The sequence below is a fragment of the Corythoichthys intestinalis genome, chromosome 1 (assembly GCF_030265065.1).
Source record: "Corythoichthys intestinalis isolate RoL2023-P3 chromosome 1, ASM3026506v1, whole genome shotgun sequence".
Classification (NCBI taxonomy): Eukaryota; Metazoa; Chordata; class Actinopteri; order Syngnathiformes; family Syngnathidae; genus Corythoichthys; species Corythoichthys intestinalis.
In genome coordinates, this window is record NC_080395.1 from 3899618 (window position 1) to 3922093 (window position 22476).

Below are 22476 nucleotides of genomic sequence, written 5' to 3' on the forward strand. Positions count from 1 at the left end.
GCCTGCACCGGCGGGGGACCCTGCCTTGCCTGGGGCTTGGTGGACCGCTGGGGGTCCCGCGGCGTGCCGTGCCGGTTGGGGGGCTGTTGCTGTGGCTCGTGGCCCGGGTGGGCGGGCGGGGGTGGGTCTAGACGTGGGGTTGGTGATGCGTCCCCTCCTGCCATCCCTGAAGGCCGGTTGATGGGTGCGCGGGTGGCCCGGGGGACCACCCTGGGTCCCGGGGGGGGGGGGGGTGATGGCTCCTTCGTTGGGTTGCCGGAGGAGGGATGGGCTGCGCATGCCCCCCCCACCTCCCCGCCCGCCCTCCCTCCCTGGGCTGCGTGGCTGTCGCGCGCCCGGTGGGGCTTGCGTGCTGCTGGATGTGGTAGGGCATGCTCGGGTTGGAGGTCCCGGTGCCGGGATTGGCGATGCGGCGGCGTAGGGTTGGTCGCCAACGGGCTTACACTCATAAGAGATTCACACGATTACTGGGTTCTAGATCACAGAACTGATTTGTGTACACTCTACCCCTTTCAATCACTTAGCTTAGTCTTATAGACACCCCCACCCCCATTCTCCTCTTTCACTGGCCAATAGGCCCCCACATGGTGTAAACCGGAAATACATCTCGCTGACGATAGCACCAGCATATTAGTAACTAGTTTAGATGTTCAATGTATTTCTTGTTGTTGTTTGTGTATGTGTTTCTTTTCTTTCTTCTCTTGTATTTCTTTTCTTCTGTCCCCCCATAATCCCTTCCTGTTCGCTGCTTTGTCATAATAAAAAGGTATTTTGAATGATCACAATGGGAGTATGTCAGGCTCTCAATGTGAAACATTAAAACTGTTCAGAATCCGGGCACTTAGACTTCCATTCTCTGTGTCAAACAGCTGAACAGGACAGGTTTAAAAAAAAAAAAAAAAAAGATTTTCAGACACAGTAAACATATCCGTATTTCCTTGTTAATGCAAAAAATACAGCAAAAATACGCTCTGAAAATGAACCCACTTAGTAGATGTGCAATTGCGCGTTCTGTTCTGGCAAAAAATATGTTGCCGCCAGGTCACACGTGTCCCATGGCATTACTTTGCGCCCCCCTATTTGAGAACTACTGCTATAGCCTTTTGAATCTTTATTGATAAATATTCAAATACACATGCAATACACAATGCTTGTATTAAATATGGAGTAAATGGAGATTACATATGGAAACATTGAATAAATACTAGTGGGTTAAAGTAGTTCCCCATAACGACATTGCTCTTGCATCCTAAATCAAGCCTCGGTTTTGGCGGCCATCTTGCACATGAAGCTGTTGAGTTTGTTGCAGGACTCCTCCTTCCATGCGCCGGTCTGAAAGAAACATTTTGCCCTTTTAAAATTGTTTGCAGTTAGAATTTTTCTCTACGCACCTGGCGCAACAGGGTTACGCAGTGGTTGGCGGCGTTCTCAGGGAAACCCGCGGCCCAGTGAGTGAAAGTCACTTTACTCCCGTCGGACCATTCCAAGTCTTGGGGCAAGTTCCCGTTTTTCAGGCCAGTCCAAATGTCGCCAGCGACAGCGTTGACTGAGGGGAAAGAGTCTTAGTTCAGCTCGACCTAAATTAGCAACATCTGATAATACTGGTGTCAACAATAATCGATGCGGCGATGCATCCCGATGAGGGGCATGGACGATTCGATTCGATGCGGGCAACAAGCAGAATCGATTCAGCGCATTTTAAAATATAGAACACTAATAGCCTAGGTCTTCAGCCCGAACCCGACCCAAATTTCGGGCCCAAAATGTCAATGATTTACATTCAGGTCTGGTCGGGCCGGACTTCTTGCGCGTTTTTTTTTTAAATATATATTTGAATACTAAAACGATGTATGGATGGTAAACTAAGGAATATTAGTTATAAAAATAAATGAATAAAACAGAGAGAAGGCGCTTTGGTAATCCCAAACATGAGCCGCAGCAGAGCCAGTGCATTGTTTGCGCACATGAACGCCGTGGCCCCGCCTTCCTTTTAATCTTCCCCTCGCGCTTTGGCCTCTCCACGAATCTGCAACTGCATCCTCGAATTTCCTTTTCGAATTTCGATATAGAGCAGCAAGAGGTGAAAAGCAAACTAAAGACGGGGGGATTGAAAAGGCAAGAATCCACGAGAGGTGTGTGGAAAGGATTTAAATCGATAGTGGAAGATGCTACAGAAAACCGTGTCGGCCTTGCCGAATGCAACAAATGTGGCGCTTTGCTCTCGTACGAGAGCAGAAAAACTGGCAACTTGACGCTGAGCAGGCATTTTAAAAACTGTACTGGCCTAAAAGATGATATTAGTCAAACATCGTTTTTAATTTGTTTTGAGGGCTGCACCTCTTCGTGCTAAGCAGGACATCGTGGTGTTCCTTTAAATGTTTTTATTTTGTTTCAGTGCTCCTAAAGAATGTTGTTTAAAAGTATTTTAGTTTATTTTTGTATGCTGCTGTTCCTCTCATTGTCATAGAGGCGCGTAGTGAGCAAAATATCCCACACAGAAATATATTTAACAAACCTTTCCAGGGTTATTTCGTTGTGTAAATGCATTTATAATGATCAGAAAAATAGGAAGACTATTTAAACATTAAGAAAAGTTGCTTTTTTTTCTGCCAACTCGAAGAAATTAAAATAAATAGGAAATGACGCATGAACTGTCCACCTGATAGAACAGACACAAAATTATAAAAGATATAAATGTTTATTGAATATGCATCTTACTGTCTTGTTTAACTGGGAGAATGTTACAAAAGTTTTTTTAATATACAGTACTGTGCAAAAGTTTAAGGCAGGACACCTGCCTAAAACTTTTGCTCAGTACTGTATATTTTTATTATAATATGTAAAGTGCCTTGCAAAAGTATTCGGCCCCCTTGAATCTTGCAACATTTCGCCACATTTCAGGCTTCAAACATAAAGACATGAAATTTAATTTTTTTGTCAAGAATCAACAACAAGTGGGACACAATCGTGAAGTGGAAAAACATTTATTGGATAATTTAAACTTTTTTAAAAAATAAGAAACTGAAAAGTGGGGTGTGCAATATTATTCGGCCCCTTTACTTTCAGTGCAGCAAACTCACTCCAAAAGTTCAGTGACGATCTCTGAATGATTCAATGTTGTCCTAAATGACCGATGATGATAAATAGAATCCACCTGTGTGTAGCCAAGTCTCCGTACTAATGCACCTGCTCTGTGATAGTCTCAGGGTTCTGTTTAAAGTGCAGAGAGCATTATGAAAACCAAGGAACACACCAGGCAGGTCCGAGATACTGTTGTGGAGAAGTTTAAAGCCGGATTTGGATACAAAAAGATTTCCCAAGCTTTAAACATCTCAAGGAGCACTGTGCAAGCCATCATATTGAAATGGAAGGAGCATCAGACCACTGCAAATCTACCAAGACCCGGCCGTCCTTCCAAACTTTCTTCTCAAACAAGGAGAAAACTGATCAGAGATGCATCCAAGAGGCCCATGATCACTCTGGATGAACTGCAGAGATCTACAGCTGAGGTGGGAGAGTCTGTCCATAGGACAACAATCAGTCGTACACTGCACAAATCTGGCCTTTATGGAAGAGTGGCAAGAAGAAAGCCATTTCTCAAAGATATCCATAAAAAATCTCGTTTAAAGTTTGCCACAAGCCACCTGGGAGATACACCAAACATGTGGAAGAAGGTGCTCTGGTCAGATGAAACCAAAATTGAACTTTTTGGCCACAATGCAAAACGATATGTTTGGCGTAAAAGCAACACAGCTCATCACCCTGAACACACCATCCCCACTGTCAAACATGGTGGTGGCAGCATCATGGTTTGGGCCTGCTTTTCTTCAGCAGGGACAGGGAAGATGGTTAAAATTGACAGGAAGATGGATGCAGCCAAATACAGGAACATTCTGGAAGAAAACCTGTTGGTATCTGCACAAGACCTGAGACTGGGATGGAGATTTATCTTCCAACAGGACAATGATCCAAAACATAAAGCCAAATCTACAATGGAATGGTTAAAAACTAAACGTATCCAGGTGTTAGAATGGCCAAGTCAAAGTCCAGACCTGAATCCAATCGAGAATCTGTGGAAAGAGCTGAAGACTGCTGTTCACAAACACTCTCCATCCAACCTCACTGAACTCGAGCTGTTTTGCAAGGAAGAATGGGCAAGAATGTCAGTTTCTCGATGTGCAAAACTGATAGAAACATACCCCAAGCGACTTGCAGCTGTAATTGGAGCAAAAGGTGGTGCTACAAAGTATTAACGCAAGGGGAACGAATAATATTGCATGCCCCACTTTTCAGTTTTTTATTTGTTAAAAAAGTTTAAATTATCCAATAAATTTTGTTCCACTTCACGATTGTGTCCCACTTGTTGTTGATTCTTGACAAAAAATTAAAATTTTATATCTTTATGTTTGAAGCCTGAAATGTGGCGAAAGGTTGCAGGGTTCAAGGGGGCCGAATACTTTTGCAAGGCACTGTATATACAGGATATACTGTATGTATATATTTTCCCCAAGTGGAAGCTTCCATGATCCAAATAAATTTATTCAAAAATATATATATACAGTACTGTGCAAAAGTTTTAGGCAGGTGTCCTGCCTTAAACTTTTGCACAGTACTGTATATATCTTAAAGTATACTATTTTCATTTGACTTCAACCAGGAGTGACACAAGAGCTATGAGTTGATATTAAAACCCCTCTTAATTTTTTTGTTTTAATAAAGTTTGTAAATTATTTTAAGTGATAGGTCGCCATTCTTGTTACGTCGCAATGCGTGACGTCACTGGTCCCGTTGCGAAAATTGATATTCATTGATACTCAGATATTCAACGTAAGCATATTGCGTTTTCAAACTTATCCCAAAATAATTATGTAGATTGTTAGAATCCAGAGCTGTCGTGTGCTTTACAGGTCACACAGGCCAGTCAGTACAGGCCAAAGAGCACACCTTGTGTAATCCATGTCTTGTACATTGTAACGCGTGGTAGCTAGGATACGTGTATAAAAGTACCAAAAAAGGGAGAAGCTTCCACTATGCACATTCATTCACAAAAAATATTATTTCCACCTTGACCACTCTTCACTCGGGAGCTCAGCAGTAAGCAAACACGCGTTCCCTGACGAACTCCCAAAATTGTTGCGAGGTCCACGCAGTGACGTGCGGTCAGGGGAGGCAGAGCCTCACCTGTCATCATGACCAAATTATTATAGCATCAAATTTATATTAATATTTGTCCATTGCTCTTAATGTATGACTCATATAAAACATTTTTTATAGTCAAAATCGCTTAATTTGCCCATTTCCTGTTCAAATAACGAAATGAAACGAGAGGTGCGGCAGCAACGAGTAAAGCCTCACCTCTGATTGCGCAATCCATAACAAACTGGGTTGATACATGGAATTGGAGCGTGCTGGTTGCCGTACATCTGCATGTCGCCATTATAATGTTTCCAGATATGTTTATCTGACCTGATTTTCCACAGTCTGGCTAATGTCTTTAACCCTTAAAGTTTAATGTTTGTTAGCGACATATTTAGTTTTGCTAATGGGAAATAAAACTGCAGCGAAAAGGCACAGGTTGCTGCAGATAGTACGCTGCCGGACAGAAGGGGGGCGTACGTGAGCCAACAGGTAATGGCGCCAGGCGAGTCAAGTGCACTGCGGCGAGCCGTTTTGTACTGTTTACTACGTCGACATCGGACTCCCAAAATGGAAGAGGATTATATATCCAAACTTAAAAAATTCTCAAAACTGGACTTTCAGTCAAAAGTGGACCTGATTAACAGAGGTAGACCAACGCCGGAGCTCAAAGGTTTGCTTCAAACTACGGGACAGTCTAAGATAACTCGCTCTTTTCAAACGGAGTGGTACACCCGAAAAACCGCCTTTACTGCTTCCCATGCCTTTTGTTCTCAACTTGTGCCAATGTCTGGACTAACACGGGATATTGTGACATGAAAAATTTGCCACAAAGTCTCAGCAAACATGAGAGATCGTACACTCACATTCAAAGCCAGATTGCTTTAAAAACGTTTGGAAGCTCAAGGATCGATTTGGCGTTGAACGAACAGCGGCGGCTCAACGTTAGCATCCACAATGCTAAGGTAAAGGAGAACCGTCATTAGTGCAACCTGCTTCTTAGCTAAGCAGGAGTTAGCATTTCGTGGTAACGATGAGAGGGCAAGCTCTACTTATCGTGGCAATTATGTCGAACTTTTATACGCTTTTGCTGAGAAAGATGAGAGGTTAGCTAGACATTTGGACACATCCACTGTGTTTTCTGGCTTGTCAAATAGAATACAGAACGATCTAATTGAAGTAATCGGTGATGTGATACAGTCGGAATAGGACCGATTCAGGACGACTTTCCTCCCTGGCGATCATCTCCATTGAGGCGGAGAGACTTTTAAAATTACAAAGTAACTGAGGTTTTTGTAGCGAAGGACAGGCGCATGGACTTCATCTACAAATAAAGGTAAGACCAGTTTTCATTTCAATCTTAATATTTTAAAACTAAATTTTGGCCTTAAATAAAATATACTTTTTCTTTTCATGCTTTTTGTTGAGCGGTCTGTATTAAATTGATTTAAGTATCAGATTCAAGTTTTAAAAACAACTGAATATTTCACAAAAGGTCAAAATTGAAATCTGTGGTTTTGTACACCACTCTGTACTCATTTATGTTGTATGAACTAAAGACTTGCGATGGAAATTCCAACACATGGAGAGTGTAGCGCAAATGCACGTTATTTTTTACCTTTACGTATCTGTAATATGTACCGTGTGTGTGTGTTTCGTGAACAATGCTGATGAGATGAAATAACCAGTAGTTAATTGAATAAGCTACCCTTTTTGGTTTATATATTTGTAAATCTGACACTTAAGGAGTCAGTGCCTCACCAACTACGAACCTCACCGCACGTCCCTGGGTCCACGTCAGAGTCACTGTCGTCACTGTAGCGTGCCATAGTGCTTCAGTTATTTAGTATGATTTGGGGAAAACTCCCACGAAGAATAGTCAACATAAAAGATAGCAATAGTAATCAAAATCTGCGTTTTGTACTTATTCGATAATCCAGGAATTAGACCGATCCCATGGCACTGTCGAAGCCGCGATCAGGCAGTCGATTCCACAAAACAGACTGATCCGAAAAGCCGCTGTGGGACCGACGAATCAAAAAAATGGACAGATCCGAAACCAATATTACAGATATTACATTACAGAAAATAGACGGATCCCTTACTTGACTAAGGATCCAGGAAAAATGTTCGGGCGCCAGTTGTAACGCTTGGTGGGTAGGATGCGTGCATACAGGGACCAAAAAGGGGGAGAAGCTTCCACTTACGCATTTATTCACTAAAAATAATAATTCCGCCTTGACCATTCACTTCACTCCTTGTTTCCATTTGACTGGAAATTGCATCCAAAAGCAGCACATCGTGGCATTTTACTTCGCGAGTTTAGGCAGCAATAAGCAATTGTTGAACACACTACACATTTGGAAAGATGCCAATGACGTCATCACTGCGAGCCCGCAAACCATGGCGCCAGCTAACGGTCAAAATATGGACTAAATATGATAAAATATTGCCATTGATTTAACATTTTATGTGTTTCTAACAACATATTTTAAGTACAAGAGAACAATTGTGGTTTATTAGAGCCTACATGTTAGAGGATCACTTTAATCCATCGCGATGCATTGCCTAATCGAACCGAATCGAATCGTGACCCTCTGAATCGAATCGTGGCCCTCCGAATCTTAATCGAATCGAATGGTGGGGGCAGTGCCGATGCACACCTCTATCTGATAACCTACCGAGGTTGGAAGCGCAGCTCTGCTCCTTCTCGGAAAGGATGGACACGAGTTCCGCATCAGCGTGGAGTTTCTTGCAGACCTCCCTGGAGTCGGCCCATGCCATTTTGTCCTCAATAGGTTTATAGCAGGAATCCCCACACTTGTACCAGTCATTACCCAAGCATTTCAGTTCATCAGTTGTCAAGTTGGGTGCTGTGGTCGCGCCTGTAAAACAAAAAGGTTCTTAACCTGTTTTTGGTCAATTAGCGCAGCATCCCATCTGACCTCTCTTCTTGCAGATGTAACCTCTCTTGCTATTGCAGTTTTTGGCACTCCATTCGCCGTCGTTAGCGCGTATGGACAGACAGCTGCGGCGGTAGAGGTCATCAGGTCTTGTGTTCCAGTGTGTGTACACGAATGGAGAACCATCGCTCCATTGCCAGCCGTATTTAGGGGCCAATGTGTTGCCGCCGGCCCACTGGGAAATCTCGGTTCCGCTAGCCTGAATGTTAACTGCACAAAACAACTCATAACCGCATCCATTTTCGGAACCATTTGGATCATCCTACCTCTAACTAGGAGCTGTTCGGCATGGTCGGCAATGCTGAGCAGCTCCCCGCCCTGGTTGACGCAATCGGTTCTCGCCTCAGCCCAGGTCCTCGGGTACAGGTGGTTGAACAGATAGCAGAAGTTGTTAAAAGGGTTTTCCGCCCACCAGCCGCACTTTTCGTTCCAGCCTGCCAAAGATTTGACATCAATGTGGTCAGGGGCGGAGTTGACTGTGGGTGCAGGATTTTGTTCCAACAAAACAGGACAACAACTTTGCACCAATCTGGTGTTTTACAAGTGTAATATCAGTTGATTGCAGTCAGGTGCTGCTTGTTTTAGCAGAAACCTCATTGGTTAAACTGTCTGTGCTCGATCAGTAGGAACAAAAAACAGGACCCACAGCGACCCTTGAGGACTAGTTTGGAGACCCCTGCTGTAGTGTCATGTTACCTGCTCCTGAAGTTGGCGGGTGGAGAGCGGCAAGTCCTGAACCCTTGGCTGCCAGGACAAACACAACAGCTGTTAAATTTGAGAAGCACATTGAGAAGCCTTCAAGATCTCATTATGGACCTCTTTTGCAGATGAAGGAATTTGAGGAATTGCATTCCGATTCCGTCACTAGTCCTTGATTCAAGTTAAAGCAGTGACCAGGCTTTCTCGTCAGCTTTTCGTCCACCCGCAGGTAGTCCTGTTGCCAAAGTAAAGTGTTACTCTCTGACCCACTTTACCACCCTGGAACTCACTTACCACATCTGTTCCGTCTGTGAACACCAACCGGTTTCCATAGTTCTCGAGTCCCACCCAGTTAACCTCAAAATGTGAGTGAGCTTCAAGAAAGCAGAAGATTAACTTTCCAAGAACATTAACCAGCGTGTGAATCTTGCCGAGCCTTGCGAGGATCACCAGTTATGAAGTCCACCTCTTTCGCTGAATGGAAGCTGACCAAGTGACTTTGCCTCGCGATGCAGTGCTTCTCGGCCTCCTGCCATGTTCTGAAGCTATCCTCCTCAAAATGATAGCAAAAGTCGCCGTAGAGCAATTCGCCGATGTCGCAGGTGGAAGCTAGATAGCCCAGGAAGAAACGTTAGCAATGCTTGACATGAAGGTGCATGGTTGAGCAGGGTGCAACTGACGTGGAGGACAGGGTTTTCTGTTTAATCCTCCAGTTATCTCGCAAACGTAAGCCAACTTCTTGAAGCAGTTACTCGTTTGCCATTTGGCTTTGGAATTTCCTGTCACATACAAAAACGTTGTCGATACCCTTTGTCGTCACGTTGGGATGACGAACATCCTACCTGTGTAGATCTGCCCGCAGTCCCAGAGGTCAGGGGTGTTTTTTGGCCAACCCAGTCCATAGTTCTTGTACCAAGAGATCGTTTTGTCCACCCAGCGAAATGTTCCATCTTGGTCCTTATCTGAAAAATGTTTATTTTAATAAACTCCTTAATTGCCATCAGTGGCCACGACATACGTCTTACCTGATAAACCGATCCAGATGTCGGGCACACCCGCTAGTTTTAACTCCACCAGTATTTCATTGACAAAGGCTTGTTCGCTTTGGCTGCAAGAGAAACACTGGATTTAACCCTCTATGGCAGACATGTCCAAAGTCCGGCCCGGGGGCCAAATGCGGCCCGTGGTCAGATTCCATCCGGCCCCCAGCCTCTGTCATAAAATCAATAAAGTCTGGCCCGCACACAGACTTAATAAATTGGTCAGCAGTACCGCTACAAGCATATGAAGGAGCTTACACACTGAATGCTGCCCCTCATTTACCCACTAAAAGGGAGCAGCACTCTAAGCAACAATACCACATGTGACCCTTTACTCCCAATTTTCTAAAATGGCAACAATCAACAAAAAAAAGTTGACTGCAACGGCTGGCGTCTTCAAGGATAGGTGGAAACTGGACTATTTCGTCACTAAAATACGCAACGACGTTTGTAAAGAGACAGTTGCTGTTTTTAAAGAGTTCAATGAGGCAATATTACCAAACAAGACACGCTGACATGTACGACAAGATTACAGGGTAGATACGTAGCGAGAAATTGAAGCAACTTGAAGCTAGTTTAATTTCACAGCAGCAGTATTTCGCAAGAGCCCGAGAGTCGAATGAACGCCGCAAAGGCTAGTTGCAAAATTGTTAAAATTATTAAAAAAAAAAAAAAACTTAGTGCTGCATTGATTAATCGATTAACTCGAGTATTCGATTAGAAAAAAATATTCGAACTAAATGTTGTTGCTTCGAGTATTCGTGTAATTAAAGTGGCATTGTAATGGTTGATTTTAAAAGTGTTTGCATTTAATTTCACTGATGAGGGTGGATACAATGCCCTCTGGTCTGCCTCTTTTCACATGACTAAATCTAACTGCTCCCTGTTAAGACCAACATAAGCTAAGTTTTTGTTTGAGCGAATGTTTTTTTAATGCATTCTTAATTTAGTTTGTAGGTATATTTAGCCGTTTTTTGTGGGAATATGTGTCCGAACCACTTGTTAAGAGCATTGTTAAAAAAAAAAAAAAACTTTAGCATTTTATAGCATTTAAGCTAGCAGACTAACCCTATATCCAAGTTAGCCAATAGTTCTTTTGTTGTACAGATCCTCATTTAAAATATATATATATATATATCGTTTGAGGCTCAGGTGTTTTAATTTTTCTGTTCCTTATCCGATTACTCGATTGTTCGAACTAACTAGTCCATCGATTAATCGACTACTAAAAAAAATTTGCTTAAATATATTGATCTACGTAAAGGACGTCAGCCTAGGTCGGCCCCCCACATTTTTGCCACACCAAATCTGGCCCCTTTTGCAAAAAGTTTGGACACCCCTGCTCTATGGTCAGTGGACACACTGACGCGTCCTTCTCTTATCCCTCCTTCGCAAGAGCGGAAGTGGAGGCTCGGATGAGTCTGAGAGTATTCATATGAATATGTATGTGTTTAAGTATATATTTTTGTGTTAGAGCAGGGGTCTCTATAGCGGTGCTCAAGGGCTGGTGTGGGTCCTGTTTTTTTTTCCTAACCATCGAGAACAGGCAGTTTAACCGATTATGTTTCTACAAGCCTGACTGCATGAACTGATCAAAACACCAGATTAGTGCACCAGCTGTGGTTCATACCGCAAATCTTAAAGGGTATTATAATACTTAGGGGCTGTGAGATATTAATAGAACCGTTACGAGACAAGATAACAATTATTAACAAAATAATAAATCACATTCATGAGCAATTATCGAAAATAGATCAAAAAGTACGAACATTTCCGAAAGTATTCCAACAGCCGAATGGGGCGGAGACATCATAACAAGGAAACAAAAGGTCGAGGCAGGTGCCATCGTTGTTTATCGACGAGTTGCATTCGTGTTTTATCAAAAAATCGCTAAAATGGTTCAAACCTGTCATGCTATGTGGTGTAAAAATACCCAGTTGTCGAAATTGTTTCACAAACAACATAATGATTAAAGGTGACCGTTATTGGGCCGGCCGGCTCTACCAATGGGTGTCACTTATTTTTTCAGAGAGTTTGCAACTCTACTTTTAAATCTTGCGAGAAATGACGAGACTATTGCAATTGGTTGGAAAGGCACATTAACGTTATGTTGCATCAACATGATCTAATCTAGCTACTCATTCATTGTTCATGTTTATGTATGGACTGCATGATTGAATCATGCTCACCTTGGAAACATGATGTGTTCTTGCTGAAAATGCACATTGTCTTTTAGTAAACTTTACAACCTACCGGAGTCATTTTTTTGAGTGTAGTAGTGCTATCGTTAGCTAATTGTATTTCCGGTTGACACAGTCAGATGTGATTAGGTGGGGTAGTGCATACACACATTAGCAAAGTGAGGTGTAGAGCGCAGTATTATGTCAATCACTTGTACAGTTGTGGTCAAACGTTTACATACACTTTGTGAAGAACATAATGTCATGGCTCTCTTTAGTTTCCAGTTATTTCTACAACTCTTGATTTTTCTCCGATAGTGATTGGAACAGATACTTCTTTGTCACAAAAAACATTCATGAAGTTTGGTACTTTTATGACTTTATTATGGGTTAACAGAAAAAGTGATCAATCTGCTGGGTCAAAAATATACATACATGGATCTGAAAGAGCGAATCATTGACTTGAACAAGTCAGGAAAGTCACTTATTCAAAACAGCTGCAGCTCCCAAGAGCAACAGTGCAAACAATTGTTTGTAAGTATAAAGTGCATGGCACTGTTTTGTCACTGCCACGATCAGGAAGAAAACGCAAGCTATCACCTGCTGCTGGGAGAAAATTGGTCAGGAGGGTGAAGATTCAACCGAGAATCACCAAAAAGCAGATCTGCCAAAAATTAGAAGCTGTTGGAAGACAGGTGTCAGTGTCCACAGTCAAGCGTGTTTTGCATCTCCATGGACTGAGAGGCTGCTGTGCAAGAAGGAAGCCCTTGCTCCACAAGTGGCACGTTAAGGCTCGACTGAAGTTTGCTGCTGATCACATGGACAAAGACCTTCTGGAGGAAAGTTCTGTGGTCAGACGAAACAAAAATCGAGCTGTTTGGCCACAATGCCCAGCAATATGTTTGGAGGAGAAAAGGTGAGGCCTTTAGCCCCAAGTACACTATGCCTACCGTAAAGCACGGTGGTGGTAGTATTATGCTGTGTGGCTGTTTTGCTGCCAATGGAACTGGTGCTTTACAGAGAGTAAATGGGATAATGAAGAAGGAGAATTACCTTCAAATTCTTCAAGATAACCTAACGTCATCAGCCCCAAGATTGGGTCTTGGGCAGAGTTGGGTGTTCCAACAGGACAATGACCCCAAACACACATCAAAAGTGGAATGGCTAAATCAGGCTAGAATTAAGGTTTTCGAATGGCCTTGACTTAAAACCCATTGAGAACTTGTGGACAATGCTGAAGAAACAAGTCCATGTCAGAAAGCCATCAAATTTAACTGAACTGCACCAATTCTGTCAAGAGGAGTGGTCAAAGATTCAACCAGAAGCTTGTGGATGGCTACCAAAAGCGCCTAATTGAAGTGAAAATGGCCAAGGGACATGTTACCAAATTAGCGCTGCTAACTGTATATTTTTGACCCAGCAGATTTGATCACTTTTTTCTGTTCACCCATAATAAAGTCATAAAAGAACCAAACTCCTGAATGTTGTCTTGAATGTCTTCAAGAAGTATCTGTTCCAATCACTCTATCAAAGAAAAATCAGAGTTGTAGAAATAACTGGAAACTCAAGAGAGCCATGGCATTATGTTCTTCACAAGTGTATGTAAACTTTTTGACCACAACTGTAGATGGACTTGATCTCTTTAGGCCTCCATTGAGTGTGGAAAATTCATTTGAAACACCCAACATTAGCATAGAAAATGCCAATTTTCACTTTTTCACCCAAGCAACGCCAGCAATTTCAAGACTTCAGAGGTCACAACGGTGCCGACCAGAGTACCTGGTGATCATGACCAGGTGTGCACCGAAACCGGTGCAGCTGTCAAAGGCTTCCTGCCAGGTTGCAGGCTGCTTTTCCACCCGGTAGCAGCTTCCGGAGAAACGCCTCCATCCATTGGGACATCGAGCTGCAAGCAGATACGGCGATGAGGCTTTTTGATGTCAACAAGTTACAACGGCGTAACTTACTCTGTATAGGCCGTTTGCACATGGAGGCGACATGGTAGGAGCAGGCGCCTTTTCTCCATGTGCCCTCCTTGGTGCCAACCGTGCATTGACCAAATTCTGGAGATCTGTCGGAGACATTTACGTGTCACACAAACGTGAAAACGGACATGAACTGCGAGACTTTCTTACTTAAGGGACTGACATATCGCCCACTTGGTGTAGGTGACGCTGGAGCCGTCAGACCACATGAGGTGCTCGTCCGTCTCGTCAAACTGACACCACTTCTTGTTGCAATTCTGCGCAAATCGTACATGTCAGTACAACAACTTTGTTCAACAGTTGCCGACAGTTACTCACCAGTGTGGAAAGTCCAATCCAGTAGTGTTTCTCGTCCACCGCCAAGCTCACGTAGCGAGCCTCATCATCCGAAAAGACAGAGACTAGGTCGCCGCCCTGCTGGGCGCAGCGCTTTTGAGAGGAAGACCAGCTACCACATGATTCCACCTTGTAGCAGTTGGAGCCGTACTCGCGCCACCGATTGGCACGGTCGCATGGCATCATCTGGTAACCTGAAGAAACACCTGAGTTGGATGAGGACTTCTAAACGCACCACCAAATCATTACGTGGACTCACGGGCGTCTTGCTTGCAGATGTACTTATACTTGTTTTTGGTGCAATGGTGGTGGGACCAGAGACCGTTGTTGTCGCCCTCAGTCACACCGCATTTGTTGGACAAGTTCGACTCAGGACTCCAGTACCTGAAAAATCCATGTTTCAATGCCGTTGACAACGATAGATGTCAAATTCATTTTGACTAATGTCAGTGTTTAGCAGTGGTGGAATGTAATGAAGTAAAAGTACTTTGTTACTATAGTTAAAGCAACAATAGGTAACTTTTCAACCTTTGTAAAATATTTGCATTACATTTGTGATCATATGTTGATTGACAACTAGTTGAATGACAGCTCATACAGTGGGGCAAATAAGTATTTAGTCAACCACTAATTGTGCAAGTTCTCCCACTTGAAAATATTAGAGAGGCCTGTAATTGTCAACATGGGTAAACCTCAAACATGAGAGAGAAAATGTGGAACAGAAAATCATATTGATTGATTTTTAAACAATTTATTTGCAAATCATGGTGGAAAATAAGTATTTGGTCAATACCAAAAGTTCATCTCAATTCTTTGTTATATACCCTTTGTTAGCAACAACGGAGGCCAAACGTTTTCTGTAACTCTTCACAAGCTTTTCACACTGTTGCTGGTATTTTGGCCCAATTCTCCATGCAGATCTCCTGCAGAGCATTGATGTTTTGGGGCTGACTTTCAAATCCCTCCACAGATTTTTTTATGGGGTTGAGATCTGGAGACTGGCAAGGCCACTCCAGGACCTTGAAATGCTTCTTACGAAGCCACTCCTTTGTTGCCCTGGCTGTGTGTTCGGGATCATCGTCATGATGAAAGACCCAGTCACGTCTCATTTTCAATGCCCTTGCTGACGAAAGGAGATTTTCTTTCATTCTTTTCTTTACACAGATCAGTCGTCCTGGTCGCTTTGCAGAAAAACAGGCCATAAGCATGATGTTTCCACCCCCATGCTTCACAGTGGGTATGGTGTTCTTCAGATGCAATTCAGTATTGTTTCTCCTCCAAACACGAGAACCTGTGTTTCTACCAAGAAGTTCTATTTTGGTTTCATCTGACCATAACACATTCTCCCAGTCCTCTTCTGGATCATCCAGATGCTCTGTAGCGAACCGCAGACAGGCCTGGACGTGTACTTTCTTCAGCAGGGGGACACGTCTGGCAGTGCAGGATTTGAGTCCCCGGCGGCGCATTATGTTACTGATAGTAGCCTTTGTTACTGTGGCTCCAGCTCTCTGTAGGTCATTCACTAGGTCCCCCCGTGTGGTTCTGGGGTTTTTGCTCCCCGTTCTTGTTATCATTTTGACGCCATGGGGTGAGGAGGGATTTGAAAGTCCGTGTTGCCCAACGACAGCCCCAAAAATCACTTCTCGAGAGGAGATCTGCATGGAGGAATGGGCCAGCAACAGCGTGTGAAAAGCTCTTGAAGAGTTACAGAAAACGTTTGGCCTGTTATTGCCAACAAAGGGTACATAACAAAGTATTGTGATGAACCTTTGGTATAAACCAAATACTTATTTTCCACCATGATTTGCAAAAAAATTTTAAAAATGAAACAACGTGATTTTCTGTTTTTTTTTTCTCCACATTCTGTCTCTCATAGTTGAGGTTTACCTAGGGTGACCAAACGTCCTCTTTTGCCCGGACATGTCCTCTTATTACGTGCTCTCCGGAGGGTCCGGCCGTTTTCATAAATTCATGAAAACGGTTTTTATGATTTTTCACGGGACCAATTTGAAGAGAATCCCTCCGGCCGCTAGGAGGCAGTGCCTGCCTGCGTTGACGTGGCTCCGACTAGTAGGGGCGGGAGAAGGAGTAGCTCTTCTTGTTTTTTGTTGGCAGTTTACCCTTTGTTTCATGGGGAATTACCACCATCTAATGTCTGTTGACAGTTAGTATTATATTTTAAGTAGGAGCGCCTGCCCAGTTAAGAGTTTTTTTTACGATAAATACGTATATAATGGCAACTGTTGACTTCTGTCGGAGATTTGTACTGGCGTAATCTGTAAAATCCCGTTTGGTGTTGCATCGTTGCGCTGCCGATGACTGTAAACTTTTATAGCAAAGTTTGATTTTGCCTCACTAACAGGGTAGCTATCAGTTTGCTCAGCCGCGCTAGGCATTATGGGCGATGTAGTTTTGAATTGCTGCGTTTGGAAACATGTTGGTTGAATAGCTTGTCAGTTTATTTCGGTTATTGTTTGCGTACAATCTAAAACACTGAATGGGAATAAAAATTGAGTGGGAATAACAGTTTGTCAACGACAACTGTTGTGATAGTAATTTATAAAAATGTTGAGTTGGCACATAGCCTACTGTGTGTGCGTATTGACTGGACTACATTTTCATGGGTCTGCTTATATATATATTTTAATCATTATTCGTTTTTTTGTTTTTTTTTTTTAATTTAAGGTTTGATTTTTTTTGTGGGGGGGGGGGGGGTAAAGCCTGTTGAGTACCAGTTGAGTAAAAAAATATTTCCATATAGTCCTATGGTTTTTTTGTTTGTTTGTTTTTTCTTTTTAATAAAACTGAATTTTTCTATCCGGACGGAGGGGGCACACTTTAAAATTATTAAAGTTATATAGGCATCTTTGAGTGGACTTCGAGTAAAATTCAAGTATCTCGAGGCCGGGCCGAGTGTCCTCTTTTTTGGAAATCAAAATATGGTCACCCTAGGTTTACCCATGTTGACAATTACAGGCCTCTCTAATATTTTCAAGTGGGAAAACTTGCACAATTAGTGCTCAACTAAATACTTATTTGCCCCACTGTATTTTCACCCCCCTAATTATGCAATATGGTAAACAAGGAATACTTACCCATAGTGCTTATTATAACGTTTTCCGTCTGTCCACAAATGTGTTCCGTTTGTGCTCTGCAGTCCGAGCCAGAATGTTTCCTCTTTGATTTGGGTAATCAGCCATGCCTTATCAGGAACCGTACAATTCACAATCAGTATGGGGTGGGGGGGGGGGGGGGGGTGTATAGAGATTTTCGAGATTCTCACCCTTTCATGGATGTCTAGAACGCTTGTCAGGTTGCTATTCATGTCGATACAGTCCTTCTGAGCCTCGTCCCATGTCTTCTTAACATTGGAGAAGTAGTAACATCTGTCCTCGTTAGACCACCAGCCGTGTGGGCACTGACAAAGAACTGCAAACAGCATAAAATTACATTTTGCATTAAAAACGAATAAATAAATAAAACACTCACCCGCATAAGTCCACGTGCCAAGCGTGAGCAGCGCCTTCACAAGAAGCGCATTGCTTGCGTTGGTTTTCATCTCGGAGCTGGGATTCCAAGTAGAGGAGAAGATTTAAATCAGCAGCGCACGAGCCAGGTGATCTTTACCAATAAAAGTCACTTTGCGCCACTTTACACCGCCCAGTCTTCTTGTCGGACCACGCGCGACCGACGTTACAAAGCGTCAAGGAGCGCGCGTACAATACGCGCAAGAACGTCAGCGCGTTTCAGAAACCACGGTGTGGTTCGTTGATAGCGTTCACGCGCAAGTGGTTCCTCTACGTCAAGACGCAAAAAGCGCCGCAAACGGTGTCCGTCGTTGATCGGTACAAACGCGAACGCGTCACGGAATCCACGTTTAGTTCCCAAGCTCGTGTTATATGGCTCTGATCTTGTTTGGCAACGTTTGTAATTTTGTGATGCAGAGAACTTATATGCATGGGGAAGGGCATAGGGGCACGGCACAATAATTAGACAAAACAGATTGGGTGAACGGGGGTCAGGGCTTCATTTCTTACGAATATGAACCATAAGTGGAGTTTAAGGGGGGCAGCCCCCCCTGGTGGCCGAAAAATAGTGATGAAGAAACCAAAGCTTTCTGAAGCAGTGAATCAATGGCGTACCGCAAGCAACACGTCACTTACGCTCATTAATATTAGAGCTGAAACGAATACTCGAGCAACTCGAGTAACTTGAGTTTAAAAACTGATCCGAGTAATTTTATTCACCTCGAGTAATCGTTTATTTTGACAGCTGTAAGCATCACGTTTTGCTCGGACTACTTTTAATGCGGGACAACGCGCTGATGTCACGTTCGTAGAGGAAGAAAAAAAAAAAAGAAAAAAAAAACTTAATGCAACCGACAGCCGCTACAAACGATGCCGACGTTGCTAAATAGTAGCCCGCACGATGCTACGTTGGTAGGTAGCGTCTGATGAGTCTCATAAAGATCACATGTATGTTGAACTAGATGCGAAAGGACGGACTCAGCCGCGTCTAGGCAGCGTTAGTAAACAGCCGCCATCTTAAAGCAGTACAGCGCTAAGCGCTAATAAAGAGCGCTAAGCGCTGATAAAAAAAGATTAACATTACTGTCACTAACTCAAGCAATGTTAGCCCTGCGGAGGGCTAAGTTTCTATTAATTATGACCACTGTCGATGCGTGGCTAACGTGTCTTACATACAGGCTTTAACATAACATAGCGTTGTGGAGTGATGAGAGCGTAAAATAAAAACTCAATCATGCTAACTATCAATTTTAGCTCAGTAGGCATTGCTGGATAAAACACTAAGTAGCACTGGTCCCTAATGTGCTCCAATACAGCCTGTATCATACATTTATTTTGAACACTGCAAAAACTCAAAATCCTATCAAGACTTACAGTTTAGACTACTTAAAACTTAACTAGAACTTAAAAATGGCTTGACAGAAATAGAAATCCAATTGAAACACGTGGGAAAAAATCCTAACTTTTAAGTGATATGTGTTATCAAGCGTAACGGCATTTTTAGGTATGTATATATATATATATATATTTTTTTTTTAAATAAGATCTAAAGGTTTTTGAGTGAAAGCAGTGAATTAGTCTTTTTTTTAATTCTAGTTACATCTGAGATGCAATTGTTGGCTGTTTTCAACAATATACATCGAAAATAAAGACATTGATTGACTGAAAATGGTTCAAAATTAGATGAAATGTCTTGTTTTCTCATGTATATTTATAATTGCTCTTCACCTAAAAATATATTTGTTTTATCTGATTACTCGATTAATCGATATTTTTCAGTCGATCACTCGATTACTAAAATATTCGATAGCTGCAGCCCTAATTAATATTCATGACTTTAGCTACTGTTGCTAACTAGGGACAAGCCACCGTTTGTCCCTAATAGGAAATGAATGGAAGTCGTGTACGTAGGAGATGTTTACAGAGCTAAACCTACCAATTCTCTCCGAAAATGATGTGCCTGGTGCCAAATTCACTGGCAAAGATGTGAAAGAACATAAAAACGTTCAGTTAAAGAGATGGCTTGAGTGTCGAAGGCTGAAAAAGACGAAAAAAAGGAGCGACCTAAGCATAGCTTTAGCTTTTTTATCGACGTGACTGACAATGACATTCTCCTGTTTCAACAAGCTATCCTTTACCATCAGCCCTGTCTTTCTTATATATCCTCTGGTTGTCCTACGTCTCTTACCGTTCTTGGAGGTAATTTAGTTAGCTTTGTGTAGCGATCGCAAATGCTACTCAGTGACAGCCAACGAACACTTTTAATTTTTTCCATTGATAACACATCTTAATTCTATAATTTATTTACATTTACCCCTTACTAAAGTTGTTTATCTATATCTATCTATCTATCTATCTATCTATCTATCTATCTATCTATCTATCTATCTATCTATCTATCTATCTATCTATCTATCTATCTATCTATCTATCTATCTATCTATCTATCTATCTATCTAACCTCCTAAAACTACTGAAATGCAAAGAAAACTGTTTTGGCACAGTTATTTCCACACATACAAAAACAGATTTTCATTCAAAATTGTATTTTTTCAATGATTTGCAAAATAAAAGTTAACAAAAACAGCAATAACCCCAACCTCCATCTACTAATCCCCCCCTCAATTCCTGACATACTAAATGCCAAATCTCAATTTTAACTACTTAAGAACATAGGATGTATATTAAAATTTAAGTTAATGGTAACGTTTACTTTTTTATTTTTAAATAAAGATATAAGTAACATACATTCAGAAAAATAAGTACAAATTACTTCTATTATGCAGAGTGAAATGTAATGTATCTTGAAGATCGCGCAAACATTGACTTTTTTAAATCATAAGGAAATTAATAAGTAGCCTAACATAAGTGAACAAATATAAGTCCAAAGTGCACATTGACAGCGAAGATGTTTTGAACCTTCCCATCAGAGCAAATAAAACTAAATATGATAAACAAGCCTCCTCAACTCTTTCGTTGTTCCATTTTTTGCTCCATTTTATGTTGCTCTGCTGATCACATGTCAGAATGTCAGCCAATTGAACAATTGAACAGATAAATGAGTTGAGGTGTTTTGCTTTGGCACATCATCATCTGACTCAGATAACTGCAGCAGCTGGGGAAACCTCCATGCCGTCCGTGGAATAAAATAATAAATACAGTATTGGGGGAAACGGATTATGCTACACAAGCACTTTATTATGCTTGTTGTTAACACTTGTATATGTAAATCTGATGTTGGTAGATTGTTTTCTTCTTGGAGATTAAATGCATATGTGACAGTTTTGCGTTTTTTTGTCTGTTTTTTTTGTTTTTTTTTACGTAGCGTTTTGACAGTTGCCTTCATATTTTCGGAATCAAAGCACCGTGTACCGCAACAGCATTCCGGCCCTGAATCTTATACCGGAACTGCGCTCTGTCCCAGAATCTTATACCGGAACTGCGTTCCTGACCGTTCTGGCCCACTTTCACCCCTGGACAGAAGCAGTACAGCACAACGTTACGCTAAAAAAATTAAGTAAAAATATAAAACTGGCTTACCTCTTTGTCCTCTGAAAGACCATGCCAACCCAACATAATGTTTACTGCATATGAAATGTGAATGGATTCACCGAGCTGGTGTTAAAGTCCGCGCAAGTTGATTCGGTCTTCACATTTTTTCCTCCCGAGTTTTTGGTTTCCGGAAACGTAAGAAGAAAACATCCTTCATGTGTCGTAATGTCTAGAGTCGTTTCTACAAGTTCCAAAAAAGCTATGCGTGATCGGCATGTTAGTTTTTGAAAGATTACCGGCGAAAAGTAGCACAAATTACGTTAAGTCTATGCGAGGGCGGGTTTATAATGTCCCACTTCGGCTTTACTTCCGCTTTACGATGCAACGTCACAGTCTAAAAATAGCCTGCGTGCGGTAAGCCATTGCCTGGCACGGCCAGACTGTTCTCCCTGTGTTTTTCAAACACTGAGAGTATAGTCTGGGACCCAGCCCATTAACGGCCTCTCGAGCAAGTACAAAATCAATCGATAAATCAGATTCGTTTATTTGCGTGACGTGTTCTTAACGAGCAACGTCACTCTTCCGCGTCGGAAGTCGTCTCCACAACAACACAGATGGTGAACGGGAGAGCCGAAAATATGTTCCAATCCATGGTAAAATCAGTTTTAAATGACCAAAAACACATCGACACAAGTCATTGACAACAGTCTGTCTCGCGCTAGCCATGTTGAATAAACTCTGCTCTCCTCGTATGTTTACCTCCACGTGCAAGTCCCTCGTCCCGCCCGTCGCTGATTGGTTCACTCCGCTGTCTGTTTGCTGTGGCTTGCTCCGCCCTGGAAATTTTATCCGCTTAATGGTGGCCAGACTCAATAGCTAGAACAGTGGTGAGTCTGGAGTACCAGGTGAGTCACGGCACTGCTTCACTACTGCTTTCTGTACCACTGAAGCAAATGTGTTGAAATGATTCAGTGCTACGAGGCATTTGACACAATTCAGTGTGTTGACATTTGCTGGACAAAAATATATTAAACTTTTATATAACCAAATAAAAAAAGTGTCACCTGAACACAAGGGCGTAGGTTTGGTCTCAACGTTGGTAGGGACAATATAACAGC

General features: G+C 42.3%; 1 protein-coding gene across 1 annotated transcript; it reads right to left on the reverse strand.

Moving 5' to 3' along the window:
• Window positions 1–1106: 1106 nt before the first annotated feature.
• On the reverse strand, window positions 1107–18247 carry LOC130927695 (C-type mannose receptor 2-like). Its single transcript, XM_057853698.1, has 20 exons — window positions 17829–18247; window positions 17623–17768; window positions 17435–17541; window positions 14599–14723; window positions 14322–14533; window positions 14154–14260; window positions 13986–14089; window positions 13798–13924; window positions 9824–9906; window positions 9641–9760; window positions 9479–9577; window positions 9249–9407; window positions 9093–9172; window positions 8916–9033; window positions 8796–8843; window positions 8366–8533; window positions 8082–8309; window positions 7818–8021; window positions 1392–1546; window positions 1107–1332 (listed from the first exon to the last, which is right to left on the reverse strand). The coding sequence occupies exons 1-20, from the start codon at window positions 17896–17898 to the stop codon at window positions 1255–1257; spliced, it is 2538 nt and encodes an 845-aa protein (XP_057709681.1). The 5' UTR covers window positions 17899–18247; the 3' UTR covers window positions 1107–1254.
• Window positions 18248–22476: the final 4229 nt, after the last annotated feature.

Excerpts from the sequence above, each read along its gene's own strand:
- LOC130927695 (XM_057853698.1), bottom strand. The coding sequence starts at position 17,898 with ATGAAAACCAACGCAAGCAATGCGCTTCTTGTGAAGGCGCTGCTCACG. Across the intron at positions 9,761-9,823 it reads CATCTGGATCGGTTTATCAG|ATAAGGACCAAGATGGAACA; the intron begins GTAAGACGTATG and ends AACATTTTTCAG. Across the intron at positions 8,844-8,915 it reads TTCCTTCATCTGCAAAAGAG|CCAAGGGTTCAGGACTTGCC; the intron begins GTCCATAATGAG and ends TTGTCCTGGCAG.